Source organism: Manacus vitellinus, unplaced genomic scaffold, assembly GCF_001715985.3.
Source record: "Manacus vitellinus isolate BGI_N305 unplaced genomic scaffold, ASM171598v3 scaffold_0_pilon, whole genome shotgun sequence".
In the NCBI taxonomy this organism is placed as follows: Eukaryota; Metazoa; Chordata; class Aves; order Passeriformes; family Pipridae; genus Manacus; species Manacus vitellinus.
In genome coordinates this window covers 12,508,699-12,527,031 of record NW_021938789.1, presented here as the reverse complement: position 1 = coordinate 12,527,031, position 18,333 = coordinate 12,508,699, and the positions used below count along the sequence as shown (strand labels likewise).

At 37.0% G+C, this 18,333-nt stretch overlaps 1 protein-coding gene across 1 annotated transcript in view; it reads left to right on the top strand.

Annotated features, from left to right (window-relative positions):
* DHX15 (DEAH-box helicase 15) overlaps positions 1-18,333 on the top strand; it is a 42,794-nt gene that overhangs the window by 13,288 nt on the left and 11,173 nt on the right. The window contains exons 7-11 of the mRNA XM_029959852.1: positions 9,675-9,842; positions 13,633-13,719; positions 15,267-15,416; positions 15,575-15,683; positions 16,786-16,977. Of these exons, the coding sequence (XP_029815712.1) occupies positions 9,675-9,842; positions 13,633-13,719; positions 15,267-15,416; positions 15,575-15,683; positions 16,786-16,977 (706 nt within the window). The remainder of the gene's footprint in view (positions 1-9,674; positions 9,843-13,632; positions 13,720-15,266; positions 15,417-15,574; positions 15,684-16,785; positions 16,978-18,333) is intronic.

The window sequence follows — 18,333 nt, the reverse complement described above, 5'->3', positions numbered from 1 at the left end:
TTCTTGAGTAGGTTTGTCAGATATAAAGATGTGTTGCCTCTTAAGACATTTGATTAAAGTATCTTCTGGCAGATCATCTCCTCCCTTGAAAAAACAAGGCAATGGTGGTCCCTGTAAAAGCAAATACTCTGGCCTATAAATTTGTCCTTTGGATTATTGCTGTGAGTTAAAGTACAGGTAGGGAAACTGTTCAACAGTTGTGGTTTTTGAAGTCTACCTGCTTGGTTTTAGCTTGACTTTGTAGTTCAGACTAGTCAGGCAAGTAAATGTGTGAATTAATGAAACAGCTGTTGCAAATGGGTGGATGAATTGGTGGCAATAGAAAGGAACACTGCTGACCAGCTGTTTCAGCAGATTTTGTTTTCTTACCAGGATGCTGAATCAGGCTGGTCTTTAACCTTTCATGAGGCACAAATACTTGTCCTTCTGATTTATAAATTATGTCCTTGCTACATCACTTGCTGTGTATTACTCTAAATAACCTGTTGCAACAGTTGCAGCATGGCTCCACACTGAAGGGCTAGTACCTGCCCGTGCTACAGACTTACTCTGTTGTTTTGTGTGAACAGGTTCTTTGATTTCCTCTGAGTTAATCTGCAGGACACAATGTATTATAAACAAATGTTAAATAAAATCCTGCACATAGTACATGCTCATATATATATATATATATGTGTATATATGTGTGTATATATATGTGTGTGTGTGTATATAAAATTATGCATAAATATATTGACCATGTTGTATCACTGAATCACTTAAAACTTGCACTGATAAGATACCATCCTCTGCTCTGGAGTCTGCAGTTCCGCAGTCCACATTTCAGTCGATGGTACTGTCCAGGGCCACTGGAGTTGGCTCTGCCTCAGGCTACTCTGAATTTAGGTGGTTAGCATGAAATTGAAGTCTGATTTAGCTTCCATAGAGAAGCTTTGAAGTGTTTTAACCATTTTGATTAATGACATTTTGGGACCTCTGCTGAGCCTCATAGAAGTCTGCAGATGTGTCACTGTTGAATCTGAAGTGATGGGACCTACTGTACTCTGAGGGACTGGGAAGTGTGGTCTAGGTACCATTACCACTGTATGCTTTGGGTTCAGGAGGCTTAGTAGCTGGAAATTTATTTATGCTAGGCAGAAATGCTGTGTAGTTCTTTTGGATTCTTGAAAACAACATGAACAGAGTAAAAGATCTGTGTTGTCATGCCCAAAAAAATTAAAAGAAGCTTAAATACATTTGGAAACTAAAGGAATCTTAATTGTATAGGCCTGTTACTGGATGAAGATAAAATTGTTGTTAATGGTGCAGAAATAAGTATTCAATAAAAACTTCCTGAATCCTGAAAGGGGGAAAAGTATGTGATAATGTTGCATGAATTGCTTTTCAGTCCATTAATAACAAAAGAGGATGTTTAAAACCCAAATTTATTAGGAATAAACATTTTGAAACAGGACTTGTTCTACAGTCCCTGTACGGAAGAAAGCTCATCTGTTCATCTTAAAACCAAATGAAAAAACACCCTGGTCTATCAGGAAGATTCCAGAATATGGAAATAATGTTCATGTTTCATGCCAATATTCAAAAAATGTATAACCTGGGTAGCTGTAAGCTAGGTTGTCTGATGTCAGTCACAGGCAAAATTGGACACTGACACGGATTTCTGTTCGCAAGGGAAAAGCATAATTACATTTCAGTCAACATGTCTTTCTTAGACAATAGGTGCTGTCAAACTTGTTCTCAGTCATTGAGATTACAAATTTGGTAGTCTAGTTGTGTAGATACACATTTAAGGTTGACTTCAACTGTCTCAAGACTGGCTCACCTGCAGATCTGAGAGGCAGCTGGTTTATTGTCTGCTGGAGTTCTGCTAAAACACTATTAGATTTTATACTCCATTAAGATCAGTAATCTGGGAGTAGCTGTAACATCCTTACAGACAAAACTTGTGGAATGGGGGTGGCAGAAATAATGACACAGAAACTGTATATATATGTCTTAGATGTTTTTTTAACATAGCCACTTACAAATGCCAGTTGTGTTCTCTGTCACTCTGATGCCCTTTTCTTTATAAAGCCAAATGCATCATTACACATTTAAGAAGGAGAATCCAGGCTGCATCTGGAGACTTGAAATACGGATCAGCAGTGTTGTTTTTGATGGTAGATAAATATAGTGAAAAATGTTGCTGCAAAGTTCAGTGTTCTACAAAGGCTTAAAGTGATATTGATAAAATTGATGTTGGCATAGGAGAGAATTAATTAAAGGGGTTTATTTTATAGGCACAATTTTTTTTTATCACAGTAAGACTGGTTAAACTGTGGAACTGAAAGAAAATGGAGGATTTCTTACGAGGAAATTGAAGTAAAAATTGACAACTCTTTTAGTCTCAGTGGTAGTGACTGGGTGAAGTTAAACCAGTCTGTGTACTAGGCTTAACGAGTTGTCTTGTTTAGCCTCACATAGAAAGTATTGAATTGGGTGGCATAAACTGAAAGAAGAGTAATGATATGAAGTTTGTTCAAGTGCTAATGGGAGGAAGATTTTTTGCTCTTCGTTCATTTGAGATGATGTCAGATATTTCAAATGATCCTGAATATAGGCATTATGCTGAGGCAAGCTCAGTGTTGACTTGACAGAGCAGTTGTAGTTATGGTCAAATGTTGGCTTTTTCCGTGTATTACTTTTTTTGTCTGAGTGCATAACTTTACAGAGTTTTGTTTCTCTAAATTTGTGTTCAGAGATCTCTCCCGAAGTGATGCAGCTCTTGGTGCCAGTTCTTTTTACTGCTCTGTCCTCGTTTTAGCTTGTAGCAGTCTGCTTTCATTCCCAGAGGAAGAAAGGAAAATTAGGGAAGTTCTGTGCAGGTTTAAGGACACAGAAGGCATTTCTAGAAGGTTCATGGCATCCAAGCCAGCTGTGTCTAGCTGTGCCCTGCCTGTGATAAAAGCCAAAAGAGAAGGGGGCGAACTAAGGTGTCTGCCAGATACTTCTGGTTTGTGAAATAATTTTTGTCTATGCATTTGTTTCCCTTGTGTACTCATTTTACACAAGGTAAAATTGCCTTAGACTTTTTAGGCATTAGTTTCCTTCAGGGTTTTACAGTTATGTCTACTTGACTCATTTATCCAGGGTGAAGCTAAATCTAACTCTGCGTAGTGTAGCAGCTGATGTGCTGTTTAAAAGAGCTTATGGTATGTTTTAATTGGAGCAGTCTTGAAGTTTTGCTTATTCCATGAGATTCTTTAAGTGTACCAAATAGAGGGTCAGCTGAAAAAAAGGTTTCTGAAATAATGTTACCGAGGACCATGTTTACAAAATCATTGCATTCTGTTTTGCATGCCAAATACGTGAATTGTTCCATTAACTCTGCTTAAAATGACATCACTAGTTACCATCTCTTTGTAGAAATGGTTTCTGTAAAGATGAGAAGTTAAGATCTAAAGATGGAGACTGACAAGCAAGTTAACTGGCTGTTTGTGTGTACTGCTTTGGCCTGTGAGCCAGAATGAATGCCAGCACTCAAGAGCTTTGGCTCAGGATAATTCACAGTCTGTCATTTGGTAACTGCTGTTTTATTATCGGTGTGATTTGAAGCCTCCTCTGTGGCACCACTGTTGAGTCTTGCACACAAACAAAACGGAAGGAAATTCAGGTTTTGGATTGTTACCTTTGCAAGAATAATGTAACTCAGTAACTTAAGGCCACAGAGATGTTCAAAAGACTGGGAAATGCTGAGAGAACTGGGCTTTTTTGGCCTTGAGAAAAGAAGGCTTGGGGGAGACTTACAACCATGTAGCCATTTAAAAGATGGCTACAATGTAGATGGAGACTCTGTTTTTACAAAGAGTCACATGGAAAGTTGAGGGGTAATGAATAAAACTTACTCCTAAGGAGCTTGTGATTAGACACAAGAGGAAAATTTTTCACAATGAGAATAATCAGGCACTGGAATAATCTCAAAGGGGAGATGGTGGATTCCACAGCATTGGTCACGTGGGATTTGGCTGCACAGGGTTCTGAGCCATCTTGTGTAGGCTGTGCTTTTGCCAAGTGTGGCGGTTTAACATCAGCTGGGAATTAACCTCCAAATAAGCCACTCCCCTTCCCTCCTAGCCCCTGTCTAATGCAGGAGGGACAAAGGCAGAGACTGTGGGTTGAGATATACTGAAAGCAAACAGCAATGAAATAAGAAACAGTAAAAGCAGCAGTATTGATAACAAAAGCATGAAAAGGAGAAGGTGCTTTACACACAAAAGGTGTTCACCACCTCGACTCAGTAACATGTGGCTGTCAAGAGGAAAACAAGATGGGGGACCTTCCTGTGGTGGCTATGCCTGAGACAAAGAGGACACTCTGCAGCTGGTGCTTCCTGAGGCTGAGACAACATAACAGTGACAGACAAACCCCCAAAAAGCTGGATCATCCATGTTGTACCACCCGCTTTTCTGGACCACCGGGCTTGGGCTCGCCACCCCTCTGTTCCTGGATGGCTCTCCTGAGCTGGGCTCAGGCTTGCTGCTGCTCCAGTCCTGAACTGCTCAGTTCATCTGGGCTGTGCTCAGGCTCGCTGCTGCTGCATTCCCAGACTGCACCACTTGCCTCACTGCTGCTTTTTGGAGCCACATCCTTGCTGCGTTTGCCACTTTTCCCAGAGCTGTATCCCAGCTGCACTGACTTCCTGGAGCTGCATTATCCAAGGAACAGGAAGAAATGGGCGATGGAGGGGCAGAGTCTGAAGCGCTGGTCAGTGAGAGCTGACAGCATTGCCACAACTTGCAGCTTCCCCAAGGAAGAGAGGGAACAAAATGGTGACCTTTGGGGTGTACTTGCCTTTTTCTTTCCCCTGAAACCATGCCCCCCTTCCCCCTTTCCTGCTATGACATGGGTGGTATGGAATAGCAACCCAGGCATGCCCACATGGCTCTGAGCTCCACCCCCTGTGGGCAAACCTAGGACACCCAGGAGAGGTTGGATCACATCATCTTGAGGTCCCTTCCAACCTCGTGTTCTGTGATTCTGTGAACTGCACTGCTGCTTGTCTTTCTAGTTCCTTTTTATGTTTGTGTTTAGGGTTTTTTTACTACCATTCAATGGAACTAATAAGAATCATGTATTTTTTTTCAGTGCAAACTTGTCTCTTATAGATGTGATGAATTAATAATATATGCAACTGCTCCTGTAATTTTTTCTGTTATTCCTGCTAATGGTCAGGTATACTGCTGTCCCTATCCAGAGGATGTCATAATGGAATATAAGCAGCAATCCTGGCATTCTAAGAGTTCAGGACTCCTTTTGTCAACAGGTTTCAAACTCAAGAATTTCCTTCTGGTCTGGTGGATCGTTGCATTTTTAGCTGCACAGAAGCACAGCTTTAGTGAGAGGAATAAAAATTAGTGCATCCAAGGGTTGAGTTTGTTGGGGTTTTTTGAGTTTGGTTTTTTTGGTTGGTTGGTTTGTTTGGTTTGCTTTGCTTTTTTTTGGCACTAGCCATCAGCCTTCCTTTTCTTTGAAAAGTAGGTTAAGATGGAGTAAAATTTCTGTCAGATGCAGGAGGCATAATTAACCTATATACTGTTATGTGAAAATATAGATGGCTGCAGTTCTGTTTGTAATAAAGTGGAAGAAAACTGCGCACTCTGTTCTTTGTTTTCTAAACAAGACACTGCTAAGCACTGATTCCTATCCAGACTTTGGCCTTGCTGAGATCAGGAAAGTTCACACAGAAATGGAAGTTCACATTAAAATCCTGAAGCTTTTTGGTGTCTTGGAATTACTTTCTGATACTTGAGCTCCTGAATGGAATCAACCTAATTGTAAATATTACCTGTTGTCCACCAGTTGTTTGGAAACAAAGCAGCCTGCTCAGGTTTTTTTCTAGAACCAGTCTTCTTAATGACATGATTTTTTTGGAAGGAACACTATGTGAAATTAGCTTAAATTTGATTTAATAATAGTCACCTAATAAAATTATTTTCCTGGTTCCAGCTTTTTCCCTTTTGTAACCTATTTCAGTTTAGCTGTAGGCACAAAATACAAATCGTTGACTCTCATTTGGATGTTGAGATCACTTTGTTTTTCCTGGTTGAAAAATATTCACCACCCCATTACCTTCTTGATCACTAGTATATCTACAAAAAGAAATATTTTCTCTTTGCTGATTATTTTCCGTCTTTGGAGCTTTTCCAAGGAAAATCACTTAGGCTGTTGATGGTATGGAAAAATGTTGAGAAGTCCATGTTAGTATTCAGAATGTGCTATTGTGGAGTTCTTAACTGCTGCTTAATTCTAGTTTCCATAGCACTTCAGCTAAATTGTAGTTATTGTCTGTGTACTGTACATTTATTTTGATTGGATCAACAAGAAGTTTTTGGAAGTTTTAAAGTACTTAAGGCTACCAGGACAATTCTGATGACTAGGTGTTGTGAAGTATAGATGTGTGTGTTGTGGCACTTGCAGCTTGAGATAAATGAGCATTTTAGCTAGCAGTGTAACCTTTCCCCTTTTTGTGGTCTGTTTACTGTTTACCTTTTGGTAGTCAGCTCTTTTTAGAATGAGTGCATTGATGGACATTTTCATTGGCTACAGTTTTACTGAGAAGATTAGTCCTAAGAAATCTTTTTTGTGAGGAACTAGGATCAAGTTCAATTGAGTATCTTCAGTATTAACTAAGCCTCACACTTTGTGCATTTTAGGCCTGTTTTCTTTGATTAACTGCGAAGCAAGTCTTTGGGCTGATGCACTGGTCAGTCATGGGTCTAAGTGTGGGTTCTTTGATCCTGTGTCTGTTCCTGCTTCCCATACCCTGGTACCCACTATCTCAGGTAGTCAGTGGGATAGTCAGGACTTTGAGGAGCTTTTCAGGCATAATCTACATGCAAGGCATGTTCACTCTACCTTCCTGTTCTTCCACCTGAGAAGAAAAATTTCCTCTTCTGTGCATGTTGATGGAATAATCCCTCTTCAAGGAAGGGATTTTGTAGTGGATTTGTTCGGAGTAGATAGTGTGCCAATATTTAAAGGTATGTGGTGGGGTTTTGAGGGTTTCTTTGTTTGATTTTTTTTTTTTGTTCCTTTTTTTTTTTGGTTTTGCCTTTTTTAAAAAAAAAGCTTTTCATATTTGAGTTAGTTGGGACCATTGAATTAGACTTGCTGAATCTTCAGAGGATTAAATTTAGAATTGTGCCTTCAACTATATGTCTCATATCTCTGGATTTAAATGTCTTCATGTGATCCTAACAAATCTTTAACACCTAAAAGAATCCTTAACACTTTCAGACTACTCTTACCACACGTATTCCTTCTAGATTGTGTGCTCTGGGATACCAGTTTTGGTCATCATCTGGGTGGTTCTGGTTACAGTCAGATTCATAGAATATCCTGAATTGGAAGGGACCCACTAGGGTCATCAAAGTCCAACTCCTGGCCCTGCACAGGACAACCCCAGGGATCACACCCTGTGCCAACCTTGTCCAAATGTTTCTTGAACTGACAGGTTTGTTGCTCTGACCACTTCCAAGTAAATATACTGGTAGTACATATACTGAAGTAGATACACTGGTTTATGTCAGTGGTAAATAAAAGGAAACTACTCTTCTTTTTTAAAATTAAGACTACTGCTATTAAAGAGTTCTCTTTTACTGTCTTTAGGTGAGTGGCAGTGGCTCTTGGTGACTTGCATCCTTCTTGCAAATCTGTAGAGAGTAATGACTGTATTTGTCATCTCTATGTCAAAGTATTTTAATGAATCCTGATTTAGGGGATACTTTGAAACTCCATTGGGAAACTCTAGGGAGAAACAGTACTTTTATCTCTTCTGACAGATGATCAGTGGCTCTGAACACACGTGTCCTGTAGAGTGTAGTGCTTTCATTTATCACTGCTTGTGTGTATTTTACTATCTCTTAAGAATATACCTGTCCTGGAGTCTCTAGTCATTACTGTTGAAGATGAAGCATCCTGTCCAGCATCACAACTTTCACGATTACACAGTATAATCTGCTCAAATTCCATGAGTAGTGTAGTGACCCTCAGACCAGGAACTAAGGTCTGTGCTCTATTTTTGTTTGTATTAAGTATTTAACTCCCTTTTCACTGGGAGGCTATTACTGAACTTAAAAAGGGAGTTTATCAGGAGAACACTGGGTACTGACACCTGTATAAAGAAATTCATTCTCTGTTAGTAAACCAGTAATGGACATTGCAGCTCAGTTCCTGGTATACCCCTTGCCTTTTATGAAGATGTGTTGGATTTGTTGGCAAAGTGCACCTTTTAAATGAAAAGGTTTTTGGTAAATATCTGCAATTCATTCAAATTGGCAAGGCAATGCCAGAAATCATTAGGCTTACTCTTAAAAGGGCTCTTGGATACCAGAGAGGAAGAGCCTGCATTTTGCCATGCTTACATTAATTATATATACTGACCAATACAGAACAAGTATTGTCTGTGCTTTAAAACTTACTCAATGCAGTCATGCTGAAAACTTAAATGTCTCTTTAAGAATAAGTGAAAGACCCAGATTTGGTGCAGATCTGTCTGAATTTATGGTTTTTAAAAAGGAGACTGCTTTTGCTTTTCAAATTACAGTTTGAAGCAGTAATTTTACAGAGCCTTTAGATTACCATTTCCATGTATTTGCTTTAGGGTCTTAAACATCACCTTCAGGCTAGTAAATTAGTTGTGATAAGGGAGGTCTCCCCTCTTTTCTCAGAGTATGTTGTAACCATTTCTTTGCTTTTGCCTACTATTGCTTCATCATGATAACTTTATTCTCCCATCAGTAGTTCAGCTGGAAGATCAACAGTTGGTCACTGTCTCTTAGTTATACTGGTGGGGGCTCTGTTGTGATTTTTAAGTTGAAGCTAATGAATGGTGTTACTCATTAACCTGAATTTCTGTGCACTTCAATTTTCATTAAATCTTACCATAATTATAGGTCACCTAGCTGGCTTAAATATAGTTGTTTTAAAACTAAATGGAGTTATAAATGATTGGGCTGTGGTGAACTGTTTTGGATGGTAAGCAGAAAATAGGCTAGAAAATACTAAGGGAAAAAAAGGCATGAAAAATCTTTAATCTTCAGGGTATTTCACTGTCTTTTCTTAAGCTTAGATGGGATTTCAGTTAATTTTAAAGTAAAATCTGAAGTGCAGAATTAAGAGGTTTGGTTTTGAGCATCCATGTTTATACTGTAAAGGTGTTTGTTCTCATTAGGTACAATGAAGCAAATCTTCCACATAATTGCATTAGTGATACGTGACATTAAAGCTTAATTGGCTTATTTTAAATATCTTGCACATCAATTTTTTTCAGATTGTGAAAATTGAAAAGGTCATGAGTGCAGTTTGATATTCCAGGGTGAGAGATTTCAATTTTAGTACAATTTGTAGAAATTTAATTAGGAGACATGACTAAAAGAAAAAGGATGTTGAATACAAATTAGGCTGTTCATTAGAGTATACAAGCTGAAACATCTTGAAGTATTGTGGAAATTTGATTGCACATTCAGTGAGCACCTTGAATGATTTTTTTTTTAAGTTATTTTTATTTTTTAAGTAGAAGTTATTGTAATTGTTCTTCACGGTGTAGACTTAATCTAATTGTCATAGGCACTCTAAACTAAAATGCACTTCCTTTTTTATGGACTTCTCTTTTAAACAATATTTTTGTTTTGTAGGAGATTGATGAAGCCTGCAAGAGGATAAAACGAGAAATTGATGATTTAGGTCCTGAAGTCGGTGACATCAAAATCATTCCATTGTATTCCACCCTTCCTCCACAGCAACAGCAAAGGATATTTGAACCTCCCCCACCAAAAAAACAAAATGGAGCAATAGGAAGAAAGGTAAATACTATGCTGTTTCAGTATTCTGTTCTGTAAGTATCTGCTCACAGTTGTGGGGGCAATGAAATAAGATAGATAACTTGGAATTTGTTTCTCAGTGCAAATCAAAGTTCTGTCTTCCATCTATATAAGACCAGGATGTTGTAATAACAGTTTGATTTATGTTCCTGTGAGAAATATGATTTATGTGGAGGGATGGGATTTTTTCCATAGGTAATTATTTTGAGACATGCTCTTTTTTTTTTAAACAAAAAAGAACTTCTCTTCAGGGGAGGTAGTCGGGCAGGTTTTCTCTGTTTCTTAAGGTTTTTGAGTAAGGTGCAAGTTACAAGAAGTATGTTGAAGTTAGAGGTTTGTGCTTTCTGTAGTAGTAAATGAGGAATTGAGGTTCTTTCATTGGGCAAAATGGATTGAGAAACTGAAAAACTTGAAATGGCACAGTGAATGTTCTTCATAAAATTAATGTCAGTGCTCACATAATGCACATTAGAAGCTATACGGTTATTTTGCTAAAACTGAACATTGGAAAGGAGTTGTACCAGAGCTTCCTGAAATTAAACAAATGCTCTATGAAACCAGCAGTCACAAAGCTAAGATTTTGAAGGTGTAAGCTGAATCATACCAGGTGCTCTAGGCAGGGATTCTTCCTTGATTGTTTGGTTTTTTTGTGCAATAGAATGCATGTAGAATACTAGTGACAACTTTCTAGTGTTCTGGAAGAGTAAATCACTTAATAAATTTAGTGAAATTATCTTCGTTTTCCTGTTGAAGTTGACTGCAGGAAGCATTCAGTCTGAAATCATGAAACTAATGCTGCATCAAGATTGTATTAGTAAATGACTTAAATGAATGAAATTGCTCGTAAGTAACGAACAAGTGGTGGCTGTGTATTTCATTAAATTTTCATTCATATTTAAAATTGTGCCCTTCAAGATAGGCAGTTTTTGGTTTTCTGCATAAGAGGATAACAAGTGCAGAGTGTAGGTTTTGTTATGTTGAACTGTCAGAGCCAGTACCAGTCTCTGAGAGGAAGACACTCTTGGTGTAGCAGCTATTTCACTACAAGAAAATTTGTTACACCCAAAGGGTACCAACTGTAGACACAATAAATAGGCAGCAGACTCAGACCTATGAAGTTACTTTTCCTCTTTGCCTGCTTTGGCTGAAATGTTCTGGCTTCCATGTTTTAGTTTTTATCTTCATAACAAATCTAGCTATCAGTGAAAGTGTGTCTGTGTTGTGAATTTGTTAAAATGTTGGTTTAGTTTCATTTGGTTTTGGTGATCAAGATCTGTAAAGAAAAACCATGTGTTGCTGTGCCTCCGTATCTTAAAACCAGTTTCCTGTGGGAGTCAAACTTAGGTTTTAGAACTGCTGAAGAGAGAGCTAGCAGGTGGTGTGTATTGTTTCAAAGGCTCTGATGGTCATAAAAATGTAAGTGAAGTGCTTGCAGTGTCTCCTGAGCTTTAACTTTGTGAAAGGAAAGATACTGGAAGTTTTGTGGCATCTTGCAGTAGCCGTGATGGTAACAGCTAGTAGTGACACAGCTTGATAACTTAGCGCTTTTTTTGTTCCTCTTTGGGCTAGGAAAAAGCAGTTATTATTGTGAGAAAGCTTAAGATTAGAGATAAAAAACCACAGTTAATCAGAGTATTTAATTGATACTGTGGAGGAATATGAAGATGACTTAACAAAGAACGTTTCTATTCTTATCCCATGTTAAAAGCTCCCTGTCTTATCCCTTCTTTTCAAACTGTTCTAGTTTGTTTCAGCAGTCTTAAGCATTGCTGCTTAATACATATGCAATATGGATGTATTTTTAGATGTAGATGCTATATCTATTTTAATATTGAAAATAAGGTGTTTAAATTTGTCTCAGTAACTGCAAAACTGCAGCTAAAGCTATTTAGGTACAATTTATTATTTTATGTAGTTTAGCGCTAATTTCAGTTGTTTGATTTCCAGGTAACTTTGTACTTGGATTTAAGCTTGAAAGTTGTGGTGTAATTTCATCACTTTTTTTTTCTTTTTTTTGAATTCCTTGTGTTTTTACATTAATGAATTTTAGTTTCATTAAGCAGTTACATTTACAAATAATATCTGTACATAGAACAAAATCCACTGTGTAGATAACTTTTTTCATTCTACCTTTGGAAACTTCGTATGATTCAAGTATAAATTAAGTAAATTCAGGTACAAGTTAAATTGCTGTACCTTTTTGGACTAAGCATACTAACAGTGTTGAGTTCTTGGTATTGAAGTGTCCTAATAGAAGTCAGTGATTAAAAGCAGGACCAAAATCTTTTGTCACTTCTCTGTAATTGGTGTTTGAAGATTTTGGGTATGGACAGTTCTGTACATTAGCAGATACAGAAAAACCTGGAACCTTTTAGATGAGGTATATTCTGTAACAGCAAGTTGAATGTGGATTGACTGGCCTTTTAACGTGAAAGTGTCAGTTTAATTTGCATATTTATGGCTTGCAAATCTTTTATGAAAATATATTGCAATTTTGCGCTGAATTGCATTTATGTTTGTGGCCTTTATTTCTTTATCTATCTCTGTAATATGTGCAGGTTACATGAGAATGAAATGTGTACAGGATTTTTTTTGTTTGTTTGAGGAATTCTAAGTAGCACATTGTTTCAGGGTGAAACACCGTAATTCCAAATTGACAGTGTTTTTTCCACCAAAGTATTGCTTTCAATATATGGTAGTATTTGGGCAAGCTTAAACCTTAAGTCTACTTAAGAAGAGACAAGCTGAGTGTAGTAAGTAGCTGACTGGCAAAATGATCAGCCAGCGGGAGGGAAAATCAGTGGGATTATCAATCTAGTCCAGCCACTGGCTTCATTGTAATACTGAACAAAGTGTCAGGGGCCTCTCCAGTTCTAATTGCTCAACTGAAAACAGCGATGACAAAATGCTCTGAAATTAAGACATGAAAGGTAAGTAGTTTTGATGAACTGCCGAACAAGTTTTGGGTCTTTTCTGAGATAGCTGATTAAATGTGCTAATAATGAGATTCAGTGTAGCTACTGTTGGGATGAGAGCTAATGGTATCTATAGACTGCTACACTGCATCTCTGGGCACAGAATTTAAATAGTGGCAAAATTAAGCCTCAGGACTCTGGTATCGCCTTTAATTTTTGCACAAGACATAACCTTCAGAAAGTTTATAGAAATTTAAGAATGTAACATTAAAGATCTGTAACAGTGTTTGAACATCTGGAGACAGAAAAAGACAAAGTTAAAATTAAATACACATTGTTCGGGATTTTAGCTGGAATGTATTGATAACTGCTTTATTGCAAATCAAATAAAAGAAAATACTGTGGTGGTACTGTATATAACCTCTGATTTAATATTATTTAACCAGTTTGTACTGTTCAGGCTTTCAAAAAAGGTAAAAAACTGCAATTAACAGATGATGTTAAAGGGATCCAGTGTAATTTGTCATTTTGTATCAGACAAGTGAGAAAAATTTTGAATAGCGGTTTCATAAGTAAAATTTTTGCTCTTTCTTTTTCTCAAAATTAACATTTGTTATGTTGTTAATAGACTCATAGTGGAGGAAAAAGAGTGGACAAAATTTGCTCTTTTCACTAGAAGTTCATTGGGTTGATTTCAGATCATCCTGTGAAAGTGTTAAAGTGCAGCTCTGGTCATTACTGGTGCAGTGAAGGAAAGTTTGCTGAAAATCGTTTGTGCAGAGACAAAATCAGAGCTCTTCATGTTTACAATGCAGTAACTTCATTTAATTGTTTGTTTTTTTGGGTTTTCTTGACAGGTGGTTGTGTCCACTAACATTGCTGAGACATCATTAACAATAGATGGTGTTGTGTTTGTGATTGATCCTGGCTTTGCAAAACAGAAGGTAAATGCTATTTTGTCTTCTTTTTCTTTATAGTGGGAAAGATGCTGGAATCTGGTTTGCTCAGGTAGCTGTTCCCTTTGTAGACACCAGGTCTTTTTTCCATTTGAAATCTTAAACTTGGTTGTTGAGTTTTTGTTTTATTTTTAGCTTGCAGGTTTTCATTTAGTCTGCAAATTTTAGATAGAAGAATTTTATTTTAAAAAATTAAAAGAAACGTGAGAACTTAGAATTGGGCCTGGAATGTGGATTTTCTGAATACTTTAGGATGGTTGGTTTTGTACTTTGTGTCTATGTTTGGGAATGCTCAAGTAAAACTAAGAAATTGTATGAAAATAAATTAAAACTGGTGCTAGAAGCCTCCTCTTCTTTTAAGTCACTCCAATAGAAAACTCCAGCACTAAAATAAGAAGAAAGAAATGATACATACTATTTTATATCAGTATTTATCATGTCCTGTTGCAGCCCTGAAGATTGTAATCAAGCTCGTACTGTGATCTTGGAACATCATAGGATGTTGAGAGGAACGGAAGTAGTTTTCCTATAGTCAACCCAATAACTAAAGAAAGAATAAAATGCATTTTATATTAATAATTTAGTTTTTTCACTAACTGTAACTTTCTTAACAACTTGGTTTCTTAGACTTTTTGTTTAACACCAATACACACTGTCAACCTTTTAAACTTTGGCAAAATGTGGCAGACATAGAGCAGAATGTGAGTACAGTAACAGTGCATCTTCATGCACAAGTTTCCATCACCATTTAGGCTGAGGTTTTTTCACAGGTAGTTCTTATACCAGAAGAATACCTTCTGTAGAAAGAACTAAAGTTTTTGTACAGATTTTATACTTACACCAGAAAGGTGTTAAAACGGGAACCAAGAACATCTTCAACTGAAACTACTGTCTGATACTGCCTTTTTTTACAGTATATTCCTTTCCATGAGCCCTATTGACTTGGCAGGGCTGCTGTTTTAACCATGACTGCAGTGGAAGTTTTACAGTAAATACCACCACGTATTTTTTACTGTGGCAGTCTGCATGTACCCTTGAAATAGAGTTTTGTTTTGTCATCAGCCTCATTTTTACAGTTCTGTTCAACCTTAATGTTCGATTTTTCTGATCTCTAGAACATGATTATTCAATCTCATAATTACATCAAGACAGCTTTTTTTATGGAATTTTTTGAGCAACATGATTGTTTTGCACTCTGTAGAACAAATTGGACGTGTTCCTTTTGCCATGAAAATCTTAATCTAAAAATACACGCACTTAAAGGAGAACAGGGAACCTGGCAGGAGTTGCTGTTAACAGATGAATAAAAAATGCTGTTCTCTAGACAGTTGTATTTGAAGCTCTCTGTCACTGATCCAGAGCATTTTGTAGCAAGTTTTTTTTCTCCTTTCAGATATATACAACTTGTGATTTCCTAGTCAGAAGCTGTGCTTGACAATACATTTAAAGCAGCCTTTATTTTTTCAGATAGTTGTCTTATCCATGAACTGTTTATTCTTTTCCTTCTTTCCTGCTCTGCTTCCACTTTCAAATAGGTGTACAACCCTCGTATCAGGGTGGAGTCTCTCTTGGTGACTGCGATCAGTAAAGCTTCTGCTCAGCAGCGAGCTGGCCGTGCTGGCCGTACTCGACCAGGCAAGTGCTTCAGGCTCTACACAGAGAAGGCCTACAAAACTGAAATGCAGGTAAGGTTACTTCTTGTAGATTATGTTTATAAGCACACCTGATTCAGATAGTTGAGTGCCGTGCTGTTAAACAAAATCAGAATTTGAATGCTTCTGGACTATAAAGGGGTTGGAAGAACAAGCGTTTTGAATTGTCTTTTTTTTCCCCTCCCCCCCAGGACAACACATACCCTGAAATTTTGAGATCTAACTTAGGATCTGTAGTATTACAGCTCAAGAAGCTTGGTATAGATGATTTGGTGCACTTTGATTTTATGGATCCTCCAGGTATCTATTTCCATCTTTCCAATCTTTATTTTTGTGACTATTTTATATAATGACAACATGGAATAAATTCTTTTACCTTTTCTTTTTCTGTTTTTTTTTTTTTTTTAATTGTAGTCTGTAAGGAATGTCTTTTGTTTATCCTGAAATTTAGTGCTCTGTGTCATATTAAAACAAACTTTTTGTATTTCTGTCTGTGTAAAAGCTTTTAATGGAACCAAGGAATCTACTGAATGCCCCTTGCCTGCAGAGAATAAGAGAAAATTATGGGCATTAGAAAGTCTATTATTTGAAATTCTTTTACTTATCACCTTGATTACACATTCTAATTGTGTAAAATTGGCTAGTGTTGTTAAAGCTGAATACGTGATTTTGGCTCAGACTATAAAGTTAATGTGTATCTTCTTAATGTGTATCTTTAAATGTTCATATATGCTTCCAAAATAACTGGTTTATATTGCTAATTAAAAATGTAGATCAGCCATGTATAAATATGTTAGCTAGTTGGTTTTCCCCCCCTCAAATAAAAATATAACATAGTCTGTAAGCTTTTAAGTAGTTCTATTTTTCTAGAATTCTAGAAGTTCTATAAATTCTATAATTGAATACTTGAATTTCCTTCTGTTTTATTTTGTGGGTTAATACAGACTCTGTATGAGAAGTGCAGGATTAAGAAAACATTCTTGCTGGCTTTGTGAAAGACTGTAGATACCTAAAGTTGACATGGCTGAGATTTTAGGGCTGTATTGATCTGTTTGGTATGGAACAAGGGAAAAGGTATCTGCAGGGAGAGGAAGTGATGTTACTATGATACTGAGTATATCACAATGCCACTGCTGTCTGAATTTTGAAAAGCAGTAATCTCCAAATATTTAAAACTTGTGATTAAAGCTTTTTTAAATGAATTTTGTTTCCTCCCCTACACCCGTATTCATTCGCACCTGGGTGTGTGTTAGTGAATTTGGTAGCAGTTTTGTGTTTGGATGCTAGTGAATGGAGAACAAAAAAACCAAGAAGATAGCTTATGATAGTCTGTGCTTCCTCATTTTTTGCTGATTCAGAGCAGTTTGGTTAATGTGCCTACTTACATACTTTTTTCTTTCAGCTCCTGAAACTCTGATGAGAGCCTTAGAGCTTTTAAATTACCTGGCTGCTTTAAATGATGATGGAGATTTGACTGAATTGGGATCCATGATGGCTGAATTTCCATTGGACCCACAGCTGGCTAAAATGGTTATTGCAAGCTGTGACTACAACTGTTCTAATGAGGTCCTATCTATTACTGCCATGTTGTCAGGTAATAGCAGGAAAAGAGATACTAAACAAAATGCAGATCTTCAGTTTGGGGGAAATTTGAGTTTTCCACATAAAAAAAATCATGTATTTCTAATAAAATTAGAATTGTTTTTTAAAACTTCATATATGGGTTCAGTCATTATAGATTTATGTAGAGATCTTGAACCTAATCAGTAGTAATGTTAAGAAATTAAGACACATAAAATGGCTAAAGAGTTTGCTCCTAATATCAGTTAAAAGTGTATATATTTGAGTTGTTGGGTGGGGGGAGGGAATCAGGGTAATGGAACAGAAATTTCTACTCAGGCTCATAGGCAGGATCAGAAATGTCAGTTCAGCCACTCAGTTTAAGGCAGTGACATCTGTTACATATTGTGCATTCTCCTGCACTTTGATAAATCTCAGTATTCCCAAAGGGATTACAGTCTAATTTATATTAAACCACAAGCTTGTACATGAAGTACACTTTTCAGTCATTAAGTGGCAAAACTGGAGAGCAGTCATTACTTTTAAATGGAAAAAAGAAACTTGGGGCGAGGATGTATCTTTATAAGAATTGACTTAAGTGCACAGCTGTACTTTGCTGCTGTGTCACATGAATAGCTCTGTGTCAGAGCAGAGCTGCTTGCTGAGAGAGCTTAATGGGGAGGAAAATGTTACCACACAAATTTGTATTTAATTTCCCAGTTACATAGAACTGATGTTGATTTGTAGTTATAGGTCATAGGACAAGCAACAAATGGGGATGTTCTTACTCCTAAGTACTCTTTTGTCTTTGGGGTGTGCTATTTTACCAGTGCTCTCCACAGCACAGGTTTGCTACTGACATACTTAACTTGGTTGGATAGAGAAAAAAAAACATTTTGACTAAGTATAAAATCTGTTGCTTCAGTTTAGTCTAACAGTATATATATATGAAAGTTTTTAAGAACAAGATAAAATGTTTGTTGCAGAGTTATGATTGTTCAGACTCAGAGCAGATGGGCAGGGCAGAATCATAATATTTTTTTTAATTAAATGGTAGGCTTAATTGCGGAGGTGGTGGTAGGTTGGTGCCTGTCTTTCTCTTCCCTTCTGCCAATATCTACTACAGAACAAGTCAGTCTAATATTTTTGTCAGTGACCTTCAACTGATTAGCCTTACTCCTTTTCCAGTTTACCTTTTCCCAGGTCATGATAGCTTTTTTTGTTTTAAGGCACAATTAATATAATGATTAATAAGTGGGGGGGGAATAAAACATGGATTGAAGATGGTTGATGTGCGTGTTATAACTAACATACTACTCTTAAAGAAACCCCTCACGTAATCCTGGTATTTGTGAGGACTATTTCCCAAAGCAAGCACTTTTTTTATAAA